Source organism: Hydra viridissima, unplaced genomic scaffold (genome assembly GCF_058129835.1).
Source record: "Hydra viridissima isolate aposymbiotic clone 2 unplaced genomic scaffold, HvirCarnegie_v1 scaffold_14, whole genome shotgun sequence".
NCBI classification, from domain to species: domain Eukaryota; kingdom Metazoa; phylum Cnidaria; class Hydrozoa; order Anthoathecata; family Hydridae; genus Hydra; species Hydra viridissima.
The window spans coordinates 3,000,919-3,019,760 of NW_028324313.1; the positions used below are offsets into that span (position 1 = coordinate 3,000,919).

Sequence of the window (18,842 nt, forward strand, 5' to 3'; positions counted from 1 at the left end):
AAAATGATATCCTGTATGGCAAACAACTTGGTTTGCCAAAACAAATTCTCACCAACCACACAGTTATTGAATTAGTTAATAAAATGCTTTAAGGTAAGGTTATATTGCTTTGACCTCTCAAAATCCGAAAAAATTGGCTTCACAAAACTTGAAAACTTACTTTTTTTAGAGATCTCAAATCTATTTTAATGTAAGAAAAATTAATATAAAGAGAACCAATTATACTTTTTACATATATTATAAAATTATACTTTGTTTTTAATCTTTCTTAAATACAAAAACGTGCATACGATAAATCAAAAAATATGTCTTTTGGATTAAAGAAATTTTTGAGTTTAATTTTGGATTAAAGAAATTTTAGAGTTTGATTTGTATTGCATTCTATTCTTAATTCTTGACTACAAAAACCTAAATATTCATTTAGAGCATATTTATATCAAATAAACACCGCACCTTCGCATCGCTATGCTTCGTAGTACATCGGAGTACTTCGTAAACTTTAAAAAACTTCGTATCAAACTTTGCAAAACTCCGTAGTTACGAAGTTCTGAATTTCGAATTTTTTCGAATCTTCATAGTTACGAAATTCCAAATTTGCAAATATTCGCATCACCTTCGTAAAACTTCTTGTGCGAAGGTACGGTGATGAATATCAAATCATTCTGAACGTGAAAGTTAATTTTAAAATGGAGGAAAATAATCATGATGAAGAGTGCTAGGTGTTTAGCCGGGTTTTAAAAAGGCTTAGATACAAAAAAGGTTTGGAAACACTGATATATATATATATATATATATATATATATATATATATATATATATATATATATATCAGGATAATATATATATCAGGATAATATATATCAGGATATATATTATCCGAACAATAAGTAACTTTAAATAGTTAACCACTTCCTGTAAAAACTAAAAACGTCCTTCCCGCCGAGCGAATTATAATACTATTTGTAATATAAACGCTTTTCTTCAGTATATTATTGTACAATTTTGTTAAAAACCTATATTTACAATATAAAATAAAAACACTTTAATCTTTCAACTATATTTGGTTACAGTTTGTTTCCGACTAGTATGCTCTACACTTCAGGTACGCATTGCACGTGTGAAGTACGCGTTGCAATAAGTGTTTGAATAGTTAAGCAGTGAAGGGAAAAAAGCCGAAAAATTTAAATTTGCTGATCAGCTGGTGATGCAACTTCAACGGAATTTTCAGTCTGTGACATAACTGGCGATTCTGGTAAAGCGTATTGAGTCGATTCTTCGTAACCGTAATTTTCAGATCTAAATAAATATTTCATTTTTTTAGTTTTCAAAACGTTAACTTTTCTAGGCACTTTTTAAATGTTGTTTTTTTTGTATACTTTAACGCACACAAAATTTTAAAACACACCCAAAATACACTGACGAATAAGCATGAGAAGAAAAAGAACCCGATGATCTTGCTTGGTCATAAATTGGGTTACTTGACACCGCATAAAATTCTTCCTCCGACAGATCATACAGCGGATTAGGGTTACTGAGAAAGTCATTACCAACTGTTTTTTCGTGTATTTGCTTTATTGATTGGTTAATATTTTTGGTGGTTTCCAAGCTCTCAGGACTTGAATATTCTGGATTTTCTGATGACATGTAAATTCGAGACGTTTCGTCATTGTCATTATTTTGTAGCCTAGAAGAGTATGAAACAAAAACTTTAAACGTTTTTTTACAAAATTTTAAAAAAACATCAAAATTTTAAAAACACATCAAGATTTTAAATCACGTCAAAACACAAATTTTTTTCAAAATTTAAAAACACGCTATTAATTACGTCATCAAAACACTACATCAAAACAAAATACTGACAACTTTTTAACGAAGTTGAGCTGATTCAACTGGACCTGGTTTACCTTACCCCAAAATGAAAAGAAAAATACATTTCATTATGAAAATATCGGAATAGATGGAGCTATACTAGCAAGTAATTTAACTGTTCAAAACTTTACTCAATATCTACTAGACCAATTTCAAAATTGAATTGATTTCAACTCAACCAGTTTTATCCTCCATCTCTTTTTTTTTTGGTCGGTTTTCGACTAAATACAATGTTCACACTGTATTTAGTTGAAAAAAATGTGAACATTGCATGTAGTCCAAAACAATGTAAAGATTGCATCTAGTCGAAAACCGACCCAAAAAACTGAGCAAGTTGTTTTTTAAAAACTCCTTTGAAATATTAATCTTCAAAATTCTTAGTAAAAAACAGATTAAATTGCTTTGAACAAGTATATAAAACAAAAGCTAAAACCACACAAAAATTATTAAATTTAGACTTTATTAAATAAGAGAAAAAAAAAGAAAGAAAAAAAAAAAATTGGTGAGAGTTTTATTTTAAAGAACTAAAAAAAATAATTTTCTAGAGTTAGATAGTACTTATTTCATTATATTACTTTTTTTATTATTTGCCTTTCTTCATTATAGTACTTATATCATCAAAAAACTTATTATTTCATTTCAAATGACATCACTGTAAAAAAGGAGAGGAATGTGAAATAATGCCTAAGCTGCTTCCAAGTTCTTATTTGGTAAATAATGCTTAAGTACTTAAATATAAAAACAATACTTTAAAAAAAACTAACAAAGAATAAAAAATGTTCACCGCATATTTATAGGGGTCGGCGTGGTTGTGTAGAGCGGGTTATTCGCAGAACCAAGTAATAAATCTGGTTGATTGCAAAGAGACCTGAGGAAAATGAAAAAAGAAATTAAACAACCTGAAAATTGAATCGAAAGTCAATGATTCGGTAATTCATTAACTTTATAAAATCGAATAAAAGCTGTAAATAGAAATCAAAACTTGCTAAAAATTTTTTAAATAACGGAAAGGGTGTTAAAATGAGGTGTGGGATTAAGAAAAGGGGTGGGTGGGTGAGTGGCTGGTTTACAATGGCTAGGAATAAAAATTGAACAAATACATTTCAACAAGTGAAATTATTTTTCTTCTTTAAAATGAAACTCTTGTAAATTACCACTGGGATGAGTTACTCGTTTTTGATTCCAACGTCTTGAACGTCAGAGGGAATCTAAAAAGAACATACAAATAATAACGATCACAACCACTTCGTTTCGGATTTTGATTTTCCTTCTAAACTTAATTTTTAATCCTATTAAGATATTATATAAATTTCCTAAGAAAATTTCTAAAAGATTAATGTCTCAAAGTAAAAGAAGGGTACATACTGATTTTCTTGCTTCTCACACCAAAAAAATGGTAAAGTACTAAAAAAAACACACAAAAAATGATAATGAAAAATACAGATAATAAAATTACTTCTTTCTCCCCTCTCTACCTTTTTAAACCTTTTTCTCCCCCATCTACCCTTTTAAACCTTTTTAAAGCCTTGAAGCATACAGATGCAACTCAAAACATGAAATCTTCAGGAGAACTTCCACAATTATTAAAATAGGTTAATGAAAACATATTCAATCATTTTAAAATTTGGGTTAAGATAGGAATTGCATCTCTCTGCCACTAACGAACATGGTTATTGTAAATATATCTTTATTATTAACTCATTTCTTCAAAATTTGGAACTGCATCTGCAAGATTCTAGGGAGTAGACACAATCTTCTCAAATGAAAACAAAAAAAGTTGTATCAATATAACACTGATGATGAAGTAGAGAATTTAGAAACTATTTTAAAGTACGTTTGAGGAATTCTTAAGTTAAAAATGGCACAGAAAAAATAATGATCTAGAAAATTAAAGATTTAAATGCGTTCTAGAGTTTTCATTTTTATGCAACCTTTGCTATGTAACCCTTCAGTTTTTAATGTAAGAATTCATATTGCATTGTTGGGACCTCTTCATAGTCTAGAATTTGTTTAGATGCTTTCATACGAGGCAGTGTGATGGCAGTATGATGGCAGTGTGTTTTCCAAAAAAAAAATATTTTCAAGTTTAATTTTCATTTTTTAATTTCTATTTTTAAATTTTCATATTTTAAAAGTTTACAAAACCAACCTTTCAGATTTCCTTAGAAATTTCTTTTGATTGAGATTTCTATTCTTCTTCCTGTGATACAAATATAATCAAAACAGTAAGTAAACTAATAAAGCTAAGGTTCTCAATAACCTCAAAAGAGTTAAAAATAACTAGCAATGAACTGACGACAGTTAGCCTTAGTAGATAAATTAGGAAAATAAATAAAAAAAGATTCTCATTAGTCTTAAAAATAATGAACTGCAATAATGAAAATGAATGAAAATGAAAAGCAATGAACTGAAAATGTTTATAAAACATGTAAATACCTAGAATATAAAAAGAGAACAACCACACAGCTGCAAAACAAGAGTACACCACTTCCTATAATCGGAATGAGAATAAACCAAGTCCTACTTGATTTCTGAGATATTTTTGAAGGAAGAATATTTGAAATAGTGGTATAAGCTGAAAAATTTGAAATAGTGGTATAAGCTAAAAAATTATTTAAACACTTACACTATTCTTGTGTAATAACATTTATCATGTTAACAATGAAAACAAAAAATAAAAACTTTTATAAAAAAAAAAAAAATCTTAAATTAAAAAATAAATGATTTTACTGGTGGTTTGTTGCAAAGATTTTTCAAATTCTGTTTCAAAGCCAGAAGAGGTGAACTCTTTTTTTGACGATTTCATAATTAGATTAGAGCATATGATGTTTTCACTATAGGTTGACAAGATAGTATTTGAAGATAATGATACTGATTGAAGTTTAAAATTTATGAAACGCAATGAAAAGATGCCTTCAGCAATAACAAAAAAACGCTTCCCTAGAAAGGATGTTTTTACTGCTTTCCCACAAGGTATAGTCATAATATTTTTTATACCATCTGAGATAGTAATGGAATTATAATTTAGACATTTTTCAGAGATGTCAGTAAAAGTGTCTATATAAAACAGGAAATCAGTTTCAGCATAGTATATCCAAGAGCAATACTGTGAATCCCCATATTTAGATAGTAAAATCTCATCTTGGGATAGACTCATCCCTTTAAATGCTTTTATTGCCCCACAACCATCTAAAATATTGACACAATAAAAAAATAACAAACCAAAAAATTAATAAAAACATGAAAATTAAATTACTTGTTGCAGTGTTTTGCTAGAATAAAAATACCAAGTGAAAGTAAATATAATCTTTTACACCAAATGTAGATCTTCATAAAAACCTGCAAATTTTAATATCAGATTAACTTCAAAAATAAATACAAAATAAACTAAACAAAAATTACAACACCTTGTGCATATATATATGATAAACTCAAAGAACTGTTGATTTGGAAAGAGATTGCAACATCTTTCTCTAGTTTTACTGTCTTTAAACCGTTTTTTACTTCAACAAATCCTAAAGAAAATCAAAAAAAAGAAAAAGAAAAAGGTGTTAAACTCTAGAGAGATAACAAAAAAAAAAAATAACACATCTAAAAAGATAGAAAATATTATAAAACATTTACATAATTTATAAATTTTTTTTCTTCCTGTGATCTATTTGTTAAAAAAACTGTGCATAAAATATTTAATTTTTGTGGTGATGCAGACTAAAATATTTTGAACATGTCAGCCATTTAAATTCTCAGAAATTTTATTTATAAAGAAAAAGAACAGCTTTTAAATTACAAACCATAAAGATAACTCAGTGCATGATAAATTTTAAGACTATTGAGCCATGGACCATGGTTTACCAAATATACCTTTAAACTTGGAATTGAATTTAGAGTTGATGGAGGGTTAAGTATCCAAACACATTGTGATGGCTCTGTTTGTTGAAAACAGACTGATTGTAACTCTATGAAACCATGCGAAGAATTTTTTATTCCACCACATTCTAAAGGAAACAAATTCCTGGATTTTTTTTCAATAAAATTTTTTATGGTTTGTCATATTACCATAATAATTGTTACCATTGTGATTGCCACCATGTTGCTGCTACAAATGTCCATCCTTATTATCATCACAATCACCATGATGATGATCATCATCATAACTATCATGGTCATCATCATGATGATCATCATTACCATGATGATGATCAAAACTTTTTTGAACATTTAATGAAAACTTACTTTCATCTGTCATAAAGACTCCCATTGTAAAACTGTTTTCACCTGTTTGAAAAAAAAATTTTTTAACAACTTACCACTAAAACTATATTTATAAATAAAAAAAAAAAAATTAATTTAAAATCATTTAAACTTTGATGCAGAAGAAAAAACCTACATAATTTGTAACATGGAGCTGAATGAACTGTTAAAATACTCCTTAACGAAGGTACAATGGACTTCGTAAAACTTCTACTTATCACCTTACTACAATATTTAAAATCTATGATAGATTTGTAAGACAAATCCAATCGTGTCAACCATAGTGCATCCAAGTCACATCCCCTTTGCTGATAAATGTCAAGAAACACTAAAAACATTCGATAACCAATAGGAACTTCAGGAAGTACCCATAAAGCATGTGTTGGTGACTTCTGGTTTCGGAGGTAAGGAGCACTTACAAATGGAATTATATTCTGTTGGTCTTTAAATTTCACAACACTAACCAAATCTAAAATGCAATGATTGTAACTCTTTTTTATGATTTTGTCAAAATATTTTACCTACTATTGTGCCTTGCAGCATTAAAACATTTAAACAGATGTATAAATAACTGTATTTTGAACACTTTGGTGCTGCATTATTTACATGGTGCTAAAAGAACTTATATTGAATGACATTTTACCAAACTTTGTCAATTTATTTTTGATTAAGAAATAATCTTTAAATAAATTAACATTTAGATTTGGCAAAATGTCCTTTAACTTTAAGTAAATTCCTAATATATTCAAAACTTAGGTATTCATTTGTTAAAACTTTAGTTTTAAATTCTAATTCTACAGGATGCTGCAAGACAATACAGCAATTTTAATGCTCTATGGCACTATGGTCAGTTTAATGCCACAACAAACTACAATAATTTTAATTTCAATTAAAATTTTTTTAAAATAATTAAAAAAAAATCATTCCACACTCAAAAATCATAAAAAATGTAGAACTGAAAAGAGTAAACAAATTTATATAATTTTTATGTAACAGTATTTTTACAACTATAATATCTTACAGTTATCTTACAGTTTACCTTTAGTGAATGTTTCATAATATAAGATTACAGCTGGAATTTCCTGGACTTCTAGTAATTCTGTGGTTGCATTTCTTAATAACTTATTCTCACATTCTAATTTGACTCGCTGCTCTTGGACAAAAACCAACATAACTGTTGAATTACAAGTCATCAGTGTGTGATAATATTTCAACTGAAATGTCTGAAATGTTAAAACTAATAGTTCCATTTGTACATCACTGCTTGGAAGTCGCACTTCCCAGGAACAATTTTTCTGGCTTGTTACTGCAAGCCAATCACCAGATTGATGCCATTCAGATATATTTTTTGTGTCAATCATATCAAAGCCACGTGCATAGCTAACATAAGGGCAATCTAGGCATGCAACAGAATGTTGACTTGAGACAAACTCAAGCAAGTTCTACTAACAAAAACACTTAAACACAACTCACATGTGTATGCATAGCCAATTAATGCAGCATAAACTTCAAGTAAAAGGAACTTCATATTCTGATGAACTCTGCAACAAAATCTGAAAAACCTGCAAAACAAACAAGTTATTTTTCTACTAATGTAAACTGGGTTAGGCCACTATTTGTGATTTGGTTATTTTTTAAAAATTTATTTTTCAACTACTGTTTTTTTAGTTTATTTTTGAAAATGGATCTTCAACAATGTTTTATAAATATATGCTACATAAATATTTAAAACATTATTAAAAGAAGTTTTGCAAATATATATTAAATATATATTAAAAATTTATGTTAGTTTTTAAACAGATATTAGTTACTTGTAAAAACTATATTTATATAATTATGCAGTATGTATTATAGAATATTTAATAAAATGTAATATTACATAATAGTTACATATTACATTGTCTTCATCCAAATAACTCATTAAATATTTAAAAATAAAAATCTACATTTTCACTTATTTTAGGTTATAGTATACTTCACTGTTTTCAAAAAACCAAAATAAATATTTTTTTTCTTACTCTTTACTCTAAGATTTTTTAAGTATTGCTAAATGATGCTGGAAATTTATAAAAAAAACAAAACAAAAACAAACAAAAAAAAACAAACTGCAACAACACAAAATAAACACAATTTTTTCAATGTTTTAAAGAGATTAGTTTTAAGCTTCAAGTCTCAAGAGGTTTACTTAAAAATACCAGATTTTGTATCTCAGTCAACAAAAAAGTATAAAAGATTTCAAAGTGTGCAGCATAAAAGAAACACCAGCTTCCTAAGCTCGCTTATTCATGAAAATTCATGTCTAAAAACAATAAATATTTATATTATGAAATTCAGCCTTGAAATGAAATATCAACTAAGAGTCATTTGATGAAAAATTTTTTATAGTCAAATTTTTGAAATTTGAATGTTTCAAATTTCTCAAAGAAAAAAATGTTTTTTTAATTACAGTTAAAGAACTGAGAATCAACAATATTTCTAAACATTTACACACACACACACACATATATTTTTTTAAAAAATGGTAGTAAAATCACTGAATTTCTTTTTAGTTGTTGCAAGAACAACAATCTTTTGCAGAGGTTAAATTAGCTAAATATCAAATATCAATATTTATTTTGAATACAAAAACATGCAGCTCAACAAAAATAAGGAAAAAGGAATTAGAGAAAAGAGAAAGAATAAACAGTAATTTTTCAATAAAATGTTTCTCTTCTTTTATATATTTTTTTATTTCATATGGAAAAACAAAAATACTACAATAGGTATTAAAATAAAGTGGTATCAACAGCTGAATACAGAGAAATAAATAAAATATCTTCTTAAGAAACTCAATCATTTAAATAAGAATGTAAAGGCTGAAAATTAAAAAAAAAAAAATCAAAAGATTGTGTTAAAGATATTGATAGCAAAGTTTGCAAAAATTCTGAAAGATAAACAAAAACAGCGTTCGTGTTTAAATATAAATTTAAATCTTTTGCCTCATTCCTTGAAGTATTTGGAATTAAGTTAATTAGGAAAGTGTAATTTATAACAATACTGCAGATAATTGCTCATTGATCTTTTTTCACTTCGTAATTAGGATTGTATGGAGGGGGTGCATCCTAAATATACAATTTATAAATAATTTAAAAGATAAAACAACATTTTTTTATAGAATATTTTTATTGTGCATTAACATTATACTCATATCTCAAGACCCATAAGGTCATTTTATTTTTGAATCATTTTACATTTAACAGGCCCTGTAAACACCATTAACAAAAGTGCTATGAAATATGTATATAATATAATAAGATGATATTAAGATGATAGATGAACAAGTTCTGAATAGTTATATTTGCATACTATAAGTAGTAAGCAAATAGATAAATCATTAATATTTGTAGTAACTAAAAAAAATTATTAAAATCATTACATAAAATTTTTGGTAAAATTATTAGGTATAATTTTTAGTGAGATTATTTGTTAAAAAAAAAAAAAAAGCTTATATGTTTATATATATATAAAAACATACTCTAATTTCTCTTGTTTCAAATGGTAAAGTAAAGTTACAAAATTCAACTCACATTTGGAACATAAACATTGTTTCCACTCATATATGCTTCTTGTGCTTTTGGATTTGTTGCTGGAAAAAAAAAGAAAAAAGGTTAACAATAAAAATATTAGACTATTGATAAAATTACATGATTGAAAACCCTTCAAAAACAAAAAATAAAGGTAAAAGTTTTTTTAAACAGCATAAATGTTTATTACTCACAAAAAGACTGGGCCTGACCTTGACCATTGAATGCATAAGGAGGAGGAGCTTGACCCTATAAATATAATGATTGTAGTTTGTACAATCAAGTGTTAATTGTTGAGTTTTGAGGTTTTATTTGGTAACAACAAAATATTATATATATATATATATATATATATATATATATATATATATATATATATATATATATATATATATATATATAAAAATCATATTAGTAGACATAAAACAGATACTTGTGGCAAAAACTTACTGTAGGAGCAGCATACATTGGCTGACCTAAAAAAAAGAGTACTTTGATACAAATACATCATAAGATGTGTGTGTGCGCATGAGAGAGAGAGAGAATATACATATAAAATATTGTTATAAAGTTAATGTATTTCCAAATTTAAAAAATTTTGTTATAGCTAAATAATAGAACAATGTTAGAAGAAAATATTAACCTGGAGGAGCTGGTGAATATCCATAACCCTGAGGAGGTGGATAGTATACCCCATTTTGCATTGGATCCTGAGGGTAAAAACCAGGTTGAGGATAATATCCTGGCTGAGGGTAGTAACCTGCTTGAGGAATAAATGCAGGCTGTGGGGGTGGGGGTGCCATACCATTTTGACGGTAACGTGTTGCTAAAAATAAAAATTTATTCATGTTTTTTGGATTTAATTATTACATTTTGTGAGATGAAAATACAGGATCAAATATCAGGAATCAAATATCAGGAATATCAAATCAAATATCAGGAATCAAGAAATAATTTGATAACATAATAAAATAACTAGAGAACTATAAGATAAATAATTGCTTGTGCTGCCTAAATTTTTTATTTTACATCGAAATTCAGAAATTATTAAATTATGATTGAATTTAAAAGAAACTTATTGTATGATTGCAATTAAGGAATTCTCTTGAATTTTAAATTGATGAATCTTATCATAAATCTTAAAGAAAAAATTTTATTATTAGGCCTTACAAGATTGTTTAACAAAGTTGATCAATAAGATTGCTGAAAGCAAAAAGAATATTATACAAAAATAATTCATACATTCATTGACAGCTCTTTGAAAATGCTCAGCAAAATCAATTGCTCCACCTTTGGGGAAGACAATTTTAAAATTTGCATTTCCTTCCCAACCCCCTAAAAAGAGATAAAACTTAGTAAAAAAAAGAAGGAAAAAAACTACAAAAATAACTGAATGATTAAGTTTAGCAAAAATATAAACTCAAGTAAACTGCTTTCAATGGAAAACAAGCAAAAAAAAAAAAAAAAAAAAAAAAAAAAAAAAAAAAAGAAGCCATTGTCATTGCTCACAGTGAGATTAGTAGAAAAAACATATGTTTACACTAGTAAATGATAAGCATGCCCATTGCCCCATGCTTTTGTATAGCATTAGTAATTAGTTAACAACTTTTGTTGACTTTAAAAATTAAACTTTAAGAATTAAATTTAAAAAAATTTTTTAATTTTAAAATTGAACAATCAGAAGATTTTCTTCTAATCCAATCAAGTATAGATATTTTTGACAAAAACTATACTTGATTGGATTAGAAGAAAATGCTACAAAATGCAGCTTACAGTATATAACTTTGGGAAGCATAACTTTTATACAGGAAAATTTTTTAAAAATTGACTCTTTTTTTTAATGGGCCCTCTTAAATGTTTCATCTAATAGAAGGAAAATTTCATACTAACTTTAGATTCACTGAAAATTCAACACATTTGTTAATTGGAACATTTTAGCGGACTGCCCCACATAAAATTCCAAAATTTATTTTTAATTATCACCTTAACCACCTGTATCCTGCATGCTCCAAAGAGAATAAATATCTATTGTATCCTCTTATATCTCATTTTAATCCTAAATGATATTTCTATATTATTTCTGTTGCCGTTAGAGATTTTTTTTATAAAACCAAGTTGTATCATGTTGCAATCATGTAAAACCATCCAGGTTTTCCCGCCATGCTTGCTGTTCATTTATCGCTTGATCACAATGAAGGATCCTTATTTAACAGATTATATATTTTAGAATTCATAAATGTAATCTGTTATATAATAATCCATTACACTTTATGTGCCACAGTGAATCAACTACAGATTTGTAATCAGCAGTCAAATACAGATTTGTGATCAGGAAATCAGCAAACTATATTTGCTACTGAAAACAGAAAAGTTGTTACCATTAATAAAAGAAATAGACTAAACTGCCCCAGAAATTACAAATAGTATGAATAGTTCCTGAGAAGATCCATTGTCTGTGAATAGACAATTGATGGAAGCAGCATCTGATGGTAAAATAGCTGAAAGGAAACCACTAGTTTGGCTCCAAAGAAAGAAAAAAAGTCTACAGTGGGCAAAACAACATCTTTGGAGCAACAAATCAGAGTTCTAAATTTTTGATTTAAATAGAAGATATTAACGATTGACATTAATTTGATTGAGGAAAAGTTTTGATGAAAGGATGAAACTGTGTTGTGCCAACTGTAAATTATGGTGAAGATAGTGTCATGGTGTGGGGTTGTTTTGGCGGTAATAATACTGGTGATACTGTTAAAGTAAACAAAATCCCATTCTTTCAAGTGGTTGGATAATCAGAATCTTTCTTTTTCAAGAAGGCATTGACCAAAGCATTCCTCAAAACTTTGAAGGAATCATAATGTGAATTAGAAAAAGATAAAATGATTGAAAGAATGATTTAGCTTCCCCAATCATCATCAATCAATCATCCAATCATCATCAATCAATCATCCAATTTTTCCCCTATTGAACTTTTATGGAATAAATTAGACTGAAAAGCTAATTTTTTTTTCTTTTTTAAGAATAAAAAAAAAAAATGTGTGGCAAAAAATTAAACATTTGCTACAAGAGCAACTTTTAAGTTAATGTGACTTTTTAAAAAAATTTTTTTTTTTTTAAATTTGTAAGAAAAATGTTAAAAACTTTGAAAAGTAGTGTTATTTGAATAATTATGCATTAGCATTAGTGTATATACTTTATTAACCAGTTATTTTGTGATGATAAATTACTGTATTATGAGATGTATTAGAAAAAAATAAAAATAGCTATATTAGAATAAGAAATTTTTTTTCTAGAATCAGACAAATTTTATTAAAATGAGATAAAAAAAATATATTAGAATAAAATAAATAGAAGACTTCGTTCTAAAAACTTAAACATAAATTGACAAATTTGTATATTTACATACCATTTGGTTCTGATTTTACAAATCCCTTTAGAAAATTTGCTCCAAATATTGGCTGCTTCACCTTGAGAAAAAAAAAAGCACAATTAATTTTTAAACTTCACTGAACCTATAACTCCTCTTCTACCAGGTAGGGAGAAAACAAAGAAATCAATATTAAACTTGAAGGTTAGCATGGAAAGTGAAACATAAGTTACTAAGGTTGCATTTACTCTTAAAATATACAGAAATTAAACACGTTTAAAACTTATGAACAATCTGACCTTAATATTAGGTAAATAAAAAAATATAATTAATGGTATTAACCTCAACATTTCTGATGCCTTGAAATTCCATGGAAAATGTTTGATAGCCTTTAGAGGATGAATTGTTTACAAAGATAAGCTGCAATATAAATAGATTAAAACTATATATTTATAAATTTTTATATATACATAACTTTATTGTAACAGTCATATCATAATCACCTAAATCATTTTTTTGTGTTTTGAGAAAACTAAAAAAAAACTAAATAGCATTACGTTGAAAAGTAGCATCAACTAAGTTAAAATATGGAATGATGAGTTTGATCAAATGAAAAAAGCTGTTTTCACAATTTAGATGTTGAGCATTAGTAAAGAAGAATATAAATGAAGGAATATATATAGAAGAATGAGTAAAATTTCACTCAAAACCCCCAAAAAATAACTTGATTGTGAGCATGGTGATTGTGTCCATGGTGATGTAATATTTAGTGCCATGCATAATAATCTACAAAAACATACTATTTCTAATTTATAAAAAATATTAAGTGGAAATAAATAAACAGAAAACTATAGTTGTCAAATTAAAAATTTTTCTGAAAGAATATAATAATCAACTAGATTGATTTTTTTTTTTTTTCATTTTTTACAAATCAGTTTTTTTAAATCTGAAAAATTTTAATGAACATAAAAATACCTTAAGATTTGTAATAAACATATCTCCTGTGTAGGTTCCAGTTAAGTTTGATGGAATTCTATCTCCTTCTAGGCAAAACTCAACTCCATCTTGATGATAGATTACACTAAATATAATATAACTAACTGTTAAAAATTTTTAAAAGACTGAAAATTAAAATAGTAAGATTTTACATTCCGTTTCTTAATATATTGAGAAAATTTTCAAGCAAACCAGTTTTATTATATATAGAAAAACAAATTTGCAAGTTCAAAAATAACAAAAAAGGGGAACAGCACAAAACTATTTCAACTTTAGCATGACTGATTATTCTTTTCGTAATGTAAACCTATCTGTTAAAAATTAAACTAAACAAAATACTTATTAACATTGTTTTTGTAGGGCAATGGACACATGAACAGTTAACTGCCTTAAGGTAAGGAACACCTTAAAGCATTTCAAATTTTTACTAATAAACGTTTTTTAAACCAGACAAGGTGAAACACTTAATATTGGACCGGCCTTTAGGCAGAATTTAAGTTAAAAATAAAGGTAACATGTTGATGCTTGTCTGAGTTTGATTCTGATTAGTAAACGAAATACAAATATGTAAGTAGAGAATACAAATACAGCAACTAAAAAATTCATAAATATTTCTTACTAATCTCCTTGTAGAGTTAACCTTCCACCACTGGCTTGTACCGTATTTACAGACATTTAAAATTACAGGGTTACAAGGGTTTAATATGCTATAGCTTGCACAACAATCCGAATTTTCTTAAACGCTTTCGTTTTCATGAAATACAGAGAAGTGGCAATGTTTTGGAGCCATATGTTCACACATACTAAATCATTATAACAAAGCTGAAACCTAATTTTTAGAGTAGAAAAGAAGCCAAAACTTACGTCATTTTTTTCTCTTTTTTTTTTTTTTTTTTTTTTTGTAGTGTTGTTTTTTTAAACGTCATAAAGTTAGAAACGTAGACCACAAGTGAAAAAAATATATATAATAATTTAGCCAGCTGTAAAGCATTCAGAAGTTTAAATTGAATAAGAGAAATCTAGAAAGTAAATATATATATAACTTTTAAATATAAACTATAAACTATAGTTCGAAACAAAAGTTCTTAGCTTGCCACAATTCGTACAGGTATGTTCGTTTTATTCATACCCGTGAAATATCAATTATTTTTCAGAATATTAATCGAATGTCCTAATTCGGTTCAGAATTCGTAAAATAGTGGCGCATAGAAAATATCAAAAACTAATACACGTAGAAATATTCTTATCAAAATGGTAAATGGGTGACAAAAGCATCAGGGATTGAAACTTGATATGGTTTCTCAAAAAAGACCTCCATTTAGGTTTGTTTAAAGAGACCTTGGCTTATTAGTTAAAATTGAAAAAACGCAAATTTTAGATTTTTTCTTTTGTCTTTAACATTTTATATGTTTTCTTTATATTATTATTTTTTTTTACATTACATTTATTTCTTTACTACTACCTTCTCTAAGTTTTTTTTTTTTTTTTTTTTAATAAGAACGAACGCCCAACTTAGTTTACTATTGAAAGCCGGAGCAATATGAAATAATCCCCCTAACCTGATTGTAACGCTGCCATAAAAACAAACTTTAATTCAAGAATTGAAACTGAATTACTTTATTTTATAGGCATTCACTAAATAAGTGTAATAATTGTTACGTCACATTACAAAATGAATGGCGTTCTCATGGTTTTGAAATTGGCGAGTATTTTTTTTATGTGTTTATTATTATTATTATTATTATCATTATTATTATTATTGTTGTTGTTGTTGTTGTTGTTGTTGTTGTTATTGTTATTGTTATTATTATTACTATTATTATTAAAGTTTTTAAAGTAAGAGCAGAATCTTCATGCTGAAATGACTTTTTAGGATACGAAAAGAACTTTAGTAAAAAGTCAAATAAAAGCATGCAAAGAATAAAGAAGAGCTGGGAGGTTCTGGAGGGCATTAGAATTTTGGAGAATCGAGTTGTGATCATTTTAACTGAGAAAAATTTGGCAAGAGGTAATGAGATCTCAGCACAACACAAATTTTTAAGGCTTGTTTGAGCTCATAATAAAGAGAAATCGAGTTATAACCAAAATAACATCAAACCATATTTAAAATAGCTTACTAATTTTGTTGGCTAAAAAGTTACAGAAGAAAATTTGAAGCCATTTAAGTATTTTACAAACTGTTCAAAAGTTACTTCATCGAAACTCTGATCATACAAATTACAAATGACGTAAACCTTTTTTTTTTTTTAACATTTTCTGGTTTACTACAAGGGTGGGATTACGACCATGGTGGGATGTAATAAAACAAATACATACGTATTCACACGAATTTTCTGGTACTTCACGAAAAAAAAAGAAAAATCAATGCTTAAAATCTTTAAAACACTGTGCATTGTTTAAAAAATAAAGGCGTGTGTAATTTTTTTTTATACTTAAGAAGATATTTTCGTAGTTTCATCATTTTTACGTTTTCACGAAAGTAGTAGTGTTACGAAGGCGTAAGTTTTATAACATTGATCCCCAGGGATTGATGTCATAAAACAAATGTATTTGTATCAGTGAGATTGACAAAGCGCTTGACTCAACATAAATGTCACTCAGACTGTTTTGAAAAAATATCAGTTCTTTTTTTTTTTTTTTTGTTTGTGTAAACGGATATTTGCAATCAAACATTTGCAAAGAGCTCAAGAGATTTAAAGACAAATATATTGCTATATGTAAACATTTTGGATGATTTTCTGACCTTCACCTACATAAATAAGTTTCATCGCTGTCATGCTAATCTGGGCACGCAGTGGTTTTTGTTATGATGTCTCGTCCAATTATTCCTTCCCGTTATCGGTTTTTACACCTATTTCTAAACCTCTGCGTCTCGGAATCATTTTCTCGAAATGAACAGGAATAAGCATAACAAAACGAGAAATGTCCCGGAAAAAATAACGAGACATAGGAAAAAATTGTCCCAGAATAAAATTATAAACCAGGACAATAATTTTGTCTCGGAATTTAAAAACTGTGTTCCAGATATTATGAAACGTTACTAGACAGATAGATATAAAACGAGACATGCCATAACGATTCAAGGCGTGACATAACGATACAAGACATCCTAGTACGATACGCAACAAAACGAGTCATTCTGTTACGATACGAGACAAAAACGAGACATTCCATTACGATACGAGACAAAACGAGACATTCCGAACGCATGGATTAAGGATTAACAAGTTAAACCCTTGATTATTAATGGCAGTTGGGCAGATTTATCGACATTTGGCTGCAAAGACAACTTGGGAATAACATAATTGGGTAGACTTGGCGATTTATGGCTGGCAGAATAATTTTGCTGTTAAAAAAATACAGATCATTCACAACAATAATAATAACAAAGGTTTTTCAAAAGCCAAAAAGTTTAATCTTATGTATTAAAATTCTTTTTATATAATTGTGAAATAATTCTTTTTATATAATTTATATAATTGTGAAATTTAACGCTAAAAGCATTAAAATATCTTTCTTGAACCGTCTGTACAAAAAGGCAGGTAAAATTTTTGTTATTTTTTAATGACACAAGAAAAACAGAGACATCAAATAAAGAGACAAACCAATTTTGAATGTTATGTATATTTTGATAAAAAAAAAAAGATTAATTTTGTTAAACTATTTAATTACTAAATGAGTATAATTAAAGTTGAATTGTCGTTAATTGAATTGTCCAAACTTTTTAAGACCCACTTAACATAATTTCGTTTTTCGGGAAATAGCAAGGCTATACTCTCTGGAGAGTTGGCATGCCAACATAGCTTCTGGATTTTAAGTTATTTTTTAAGTTTTTAGTGAGTCTTTTATATCCGGCACTGTTTGAGCATAGTCAAAGTCAAATTGTCAATCAGTCTGCAAGATGCCACAAAGCAAAGGTGATATCTAGAAATTTTTTGAGGAGCAAAAAACAGACGAAACCCATGATGATCGTGGTGTAAGCCAGGCCATTGGTCGGCGCAAACTTTGTGGCAATATTCACGAGGTCAATGATGGCAACACATCTGGCATGCGTAAGCACCTACTTCGTGCCATCCTTCTGAGTTCAAAGAGCTGGAGAAACATAAAGCCGTCCACAAGAGAGACTGATGTGGCCTTGGACGAATTTGAAAACATCTATAATGAAGATGAGGCTAATGAAGAACATAGAAGTGAGTTAAAGGTGTAAAATAAAGTTGTTTCTAACAACTCTATTTTAAAAAGATTATTGTAATGATTTTTAACTCTTTATTGAAATAAACGTTGTGTATTGCCTTTTTAATCCCTAAAGAAAAAACCCCTTTCTATGACTTATTTTAATAAGTGAATATTCAATTTATACTCCAAATTAAGAAATTACCAACCTCACAAATTTTTTTTGTACTTCAACATAACAAGACAACAATACTAAACGATTTTAATATTTTTTCCAGGTGAAAAATCTCCTCAAGTTCTCAATTAAGAACTCAGGTCTCTCTATTAAGAAAAGGCGACTTTCCATGCCAGGTTATCTCTTTTTGCCAGGTTATCTCTTTTTTATCTCTTTCCATGCCAGGTTATCTCTTTTTATCTCTCTTTTTTTTTAATCAAGCCAGGCAAGAAGCTTCATAATTTCCATTAAGAAGCTTTATAATTTCCATTAAGAAAAGGCGACTTTCCATGTCAGGTTATCTCTTTTTGCCAGGTTATCTCTTTTTTATCTCTTTCCATGCCAGGTTATCTCTTTTTATCTCTCTTTTTTTTTAATCAAGCCAGGCAAAAAGCTTCATAATTTCCAAGCC

The 18,842-nt window shown here is 27.7% G+C and overlaps 2 protein-coding genes and 1 long non-coding RNA gene across 7 annotated transcripts; 1 reads left to right on the top strand and 2 right to left on the bottom strand.

Moving 5' to 3' along the window:
• Positions 1-959: 959 nt before the first annotated feature.
• On the bottom strand, positions 960-7,752 carry LOC149878834 (uncharacterized). 3 transcript variants are annotated; one of them, XM_090071701.1, is made up of 14 exons: positions 7,594-7,752; positions 7,160-7,516; positions 6,257-6,589; positions 6,103-6,144; positions 5,661-5,864; positions 5,277-5,384; positions 4,600-5,058; positions 4,306-4,444; positions 4,019-4,069; positions 3,235-3,273; positions 3,024-3,077; positions 2,654-2,737; positions 1,406-1,684; positions 960-1,296 (listed from the first exon to the last, which is right to left on the bottom strand). In XM_090071701.1, the coding sequence occupies exons 1-14, from the start codon at positions 7,646-7,648 to the stop codon at positions 1,182-1,184; spliced, it is 2,319 nt and encodes a 772-aa protein (XP_089927827.1). In that variant the 5' UTR covers positions 7,649-7,752; the 3' UTR covers positions 960-1,181. The 3 variants fall into 3 exon arrangements, with proteins under 3 accessions (XP_089927827.1, XP_089927828.1, XP_089927829.1); XM_090071702.1 differs by having other exon boundaries at positions 5,731-5,864; positions 7,594-7,684; XM_090071703.1 differs by having other exon boundaries at positions 5,661-5,881; positions 5,941-6,144; positions 7,594-7,684.
• Positions 7,753-8,817: 1,065 nt separating this feature from the next.
• Positions 8,818-14,851, bottom strand: LOC149878835 (postacrosomal sheath WW domain-binding protein-like). The gene is made up of 10 exons (XM_090072244.1): positions 14,663-14,851; positions 14,023-14,128; positions 13,390-13,467; positions 13,087-13,147; positions 10,926-11,018; positions 10,327-10,509; positions 10,134-10,159; positions 9,878-9,932; positions 9,687-9,745; positions 8,818-9,221 (listed from the first exon to the last, which is right to left on the bottom strand). The coding sequence occupies exons 1-10, from the start codon at positions 14,716-14,718 to the stop codon at positions 9,171-9,173; spliced, it is 768 nt and encodes a 255-aa protein (XP_089928370.1). The 5' UTR covers positions 14,719-14,851; the 3' UTR covers positions 8,818-9,170.
• Positions 14,852-14,929: 78 nt separating this feature from the next.
• Positions 14,930-16,767, top strand: LOC149878836 (uncharacterized). Of its 3 annotated transcripts, none has more exons than XR_016447031.1 (4): positions 14,930-15,069; positions 15,198-15,365; positions 15,672-15,745; positions 15,917-16,767. It is a non-coding gene; the product is annotated as an uncharacterized LOC149878836 (long non-coding RNA). The 3 variants fall into 3 exon arrangements; XR_016447033.1 differs by having other exon boundaries at positions 14,954-15,069; positions 15,229-15,365; XR_016447032.1 differs by having other exon boundaries at positions 15,041-15,151; positions 15,229-15,365.
• The last annotated feature ends 2,075 nt before the right edge of the window (positions 16,768-18,842 follow it).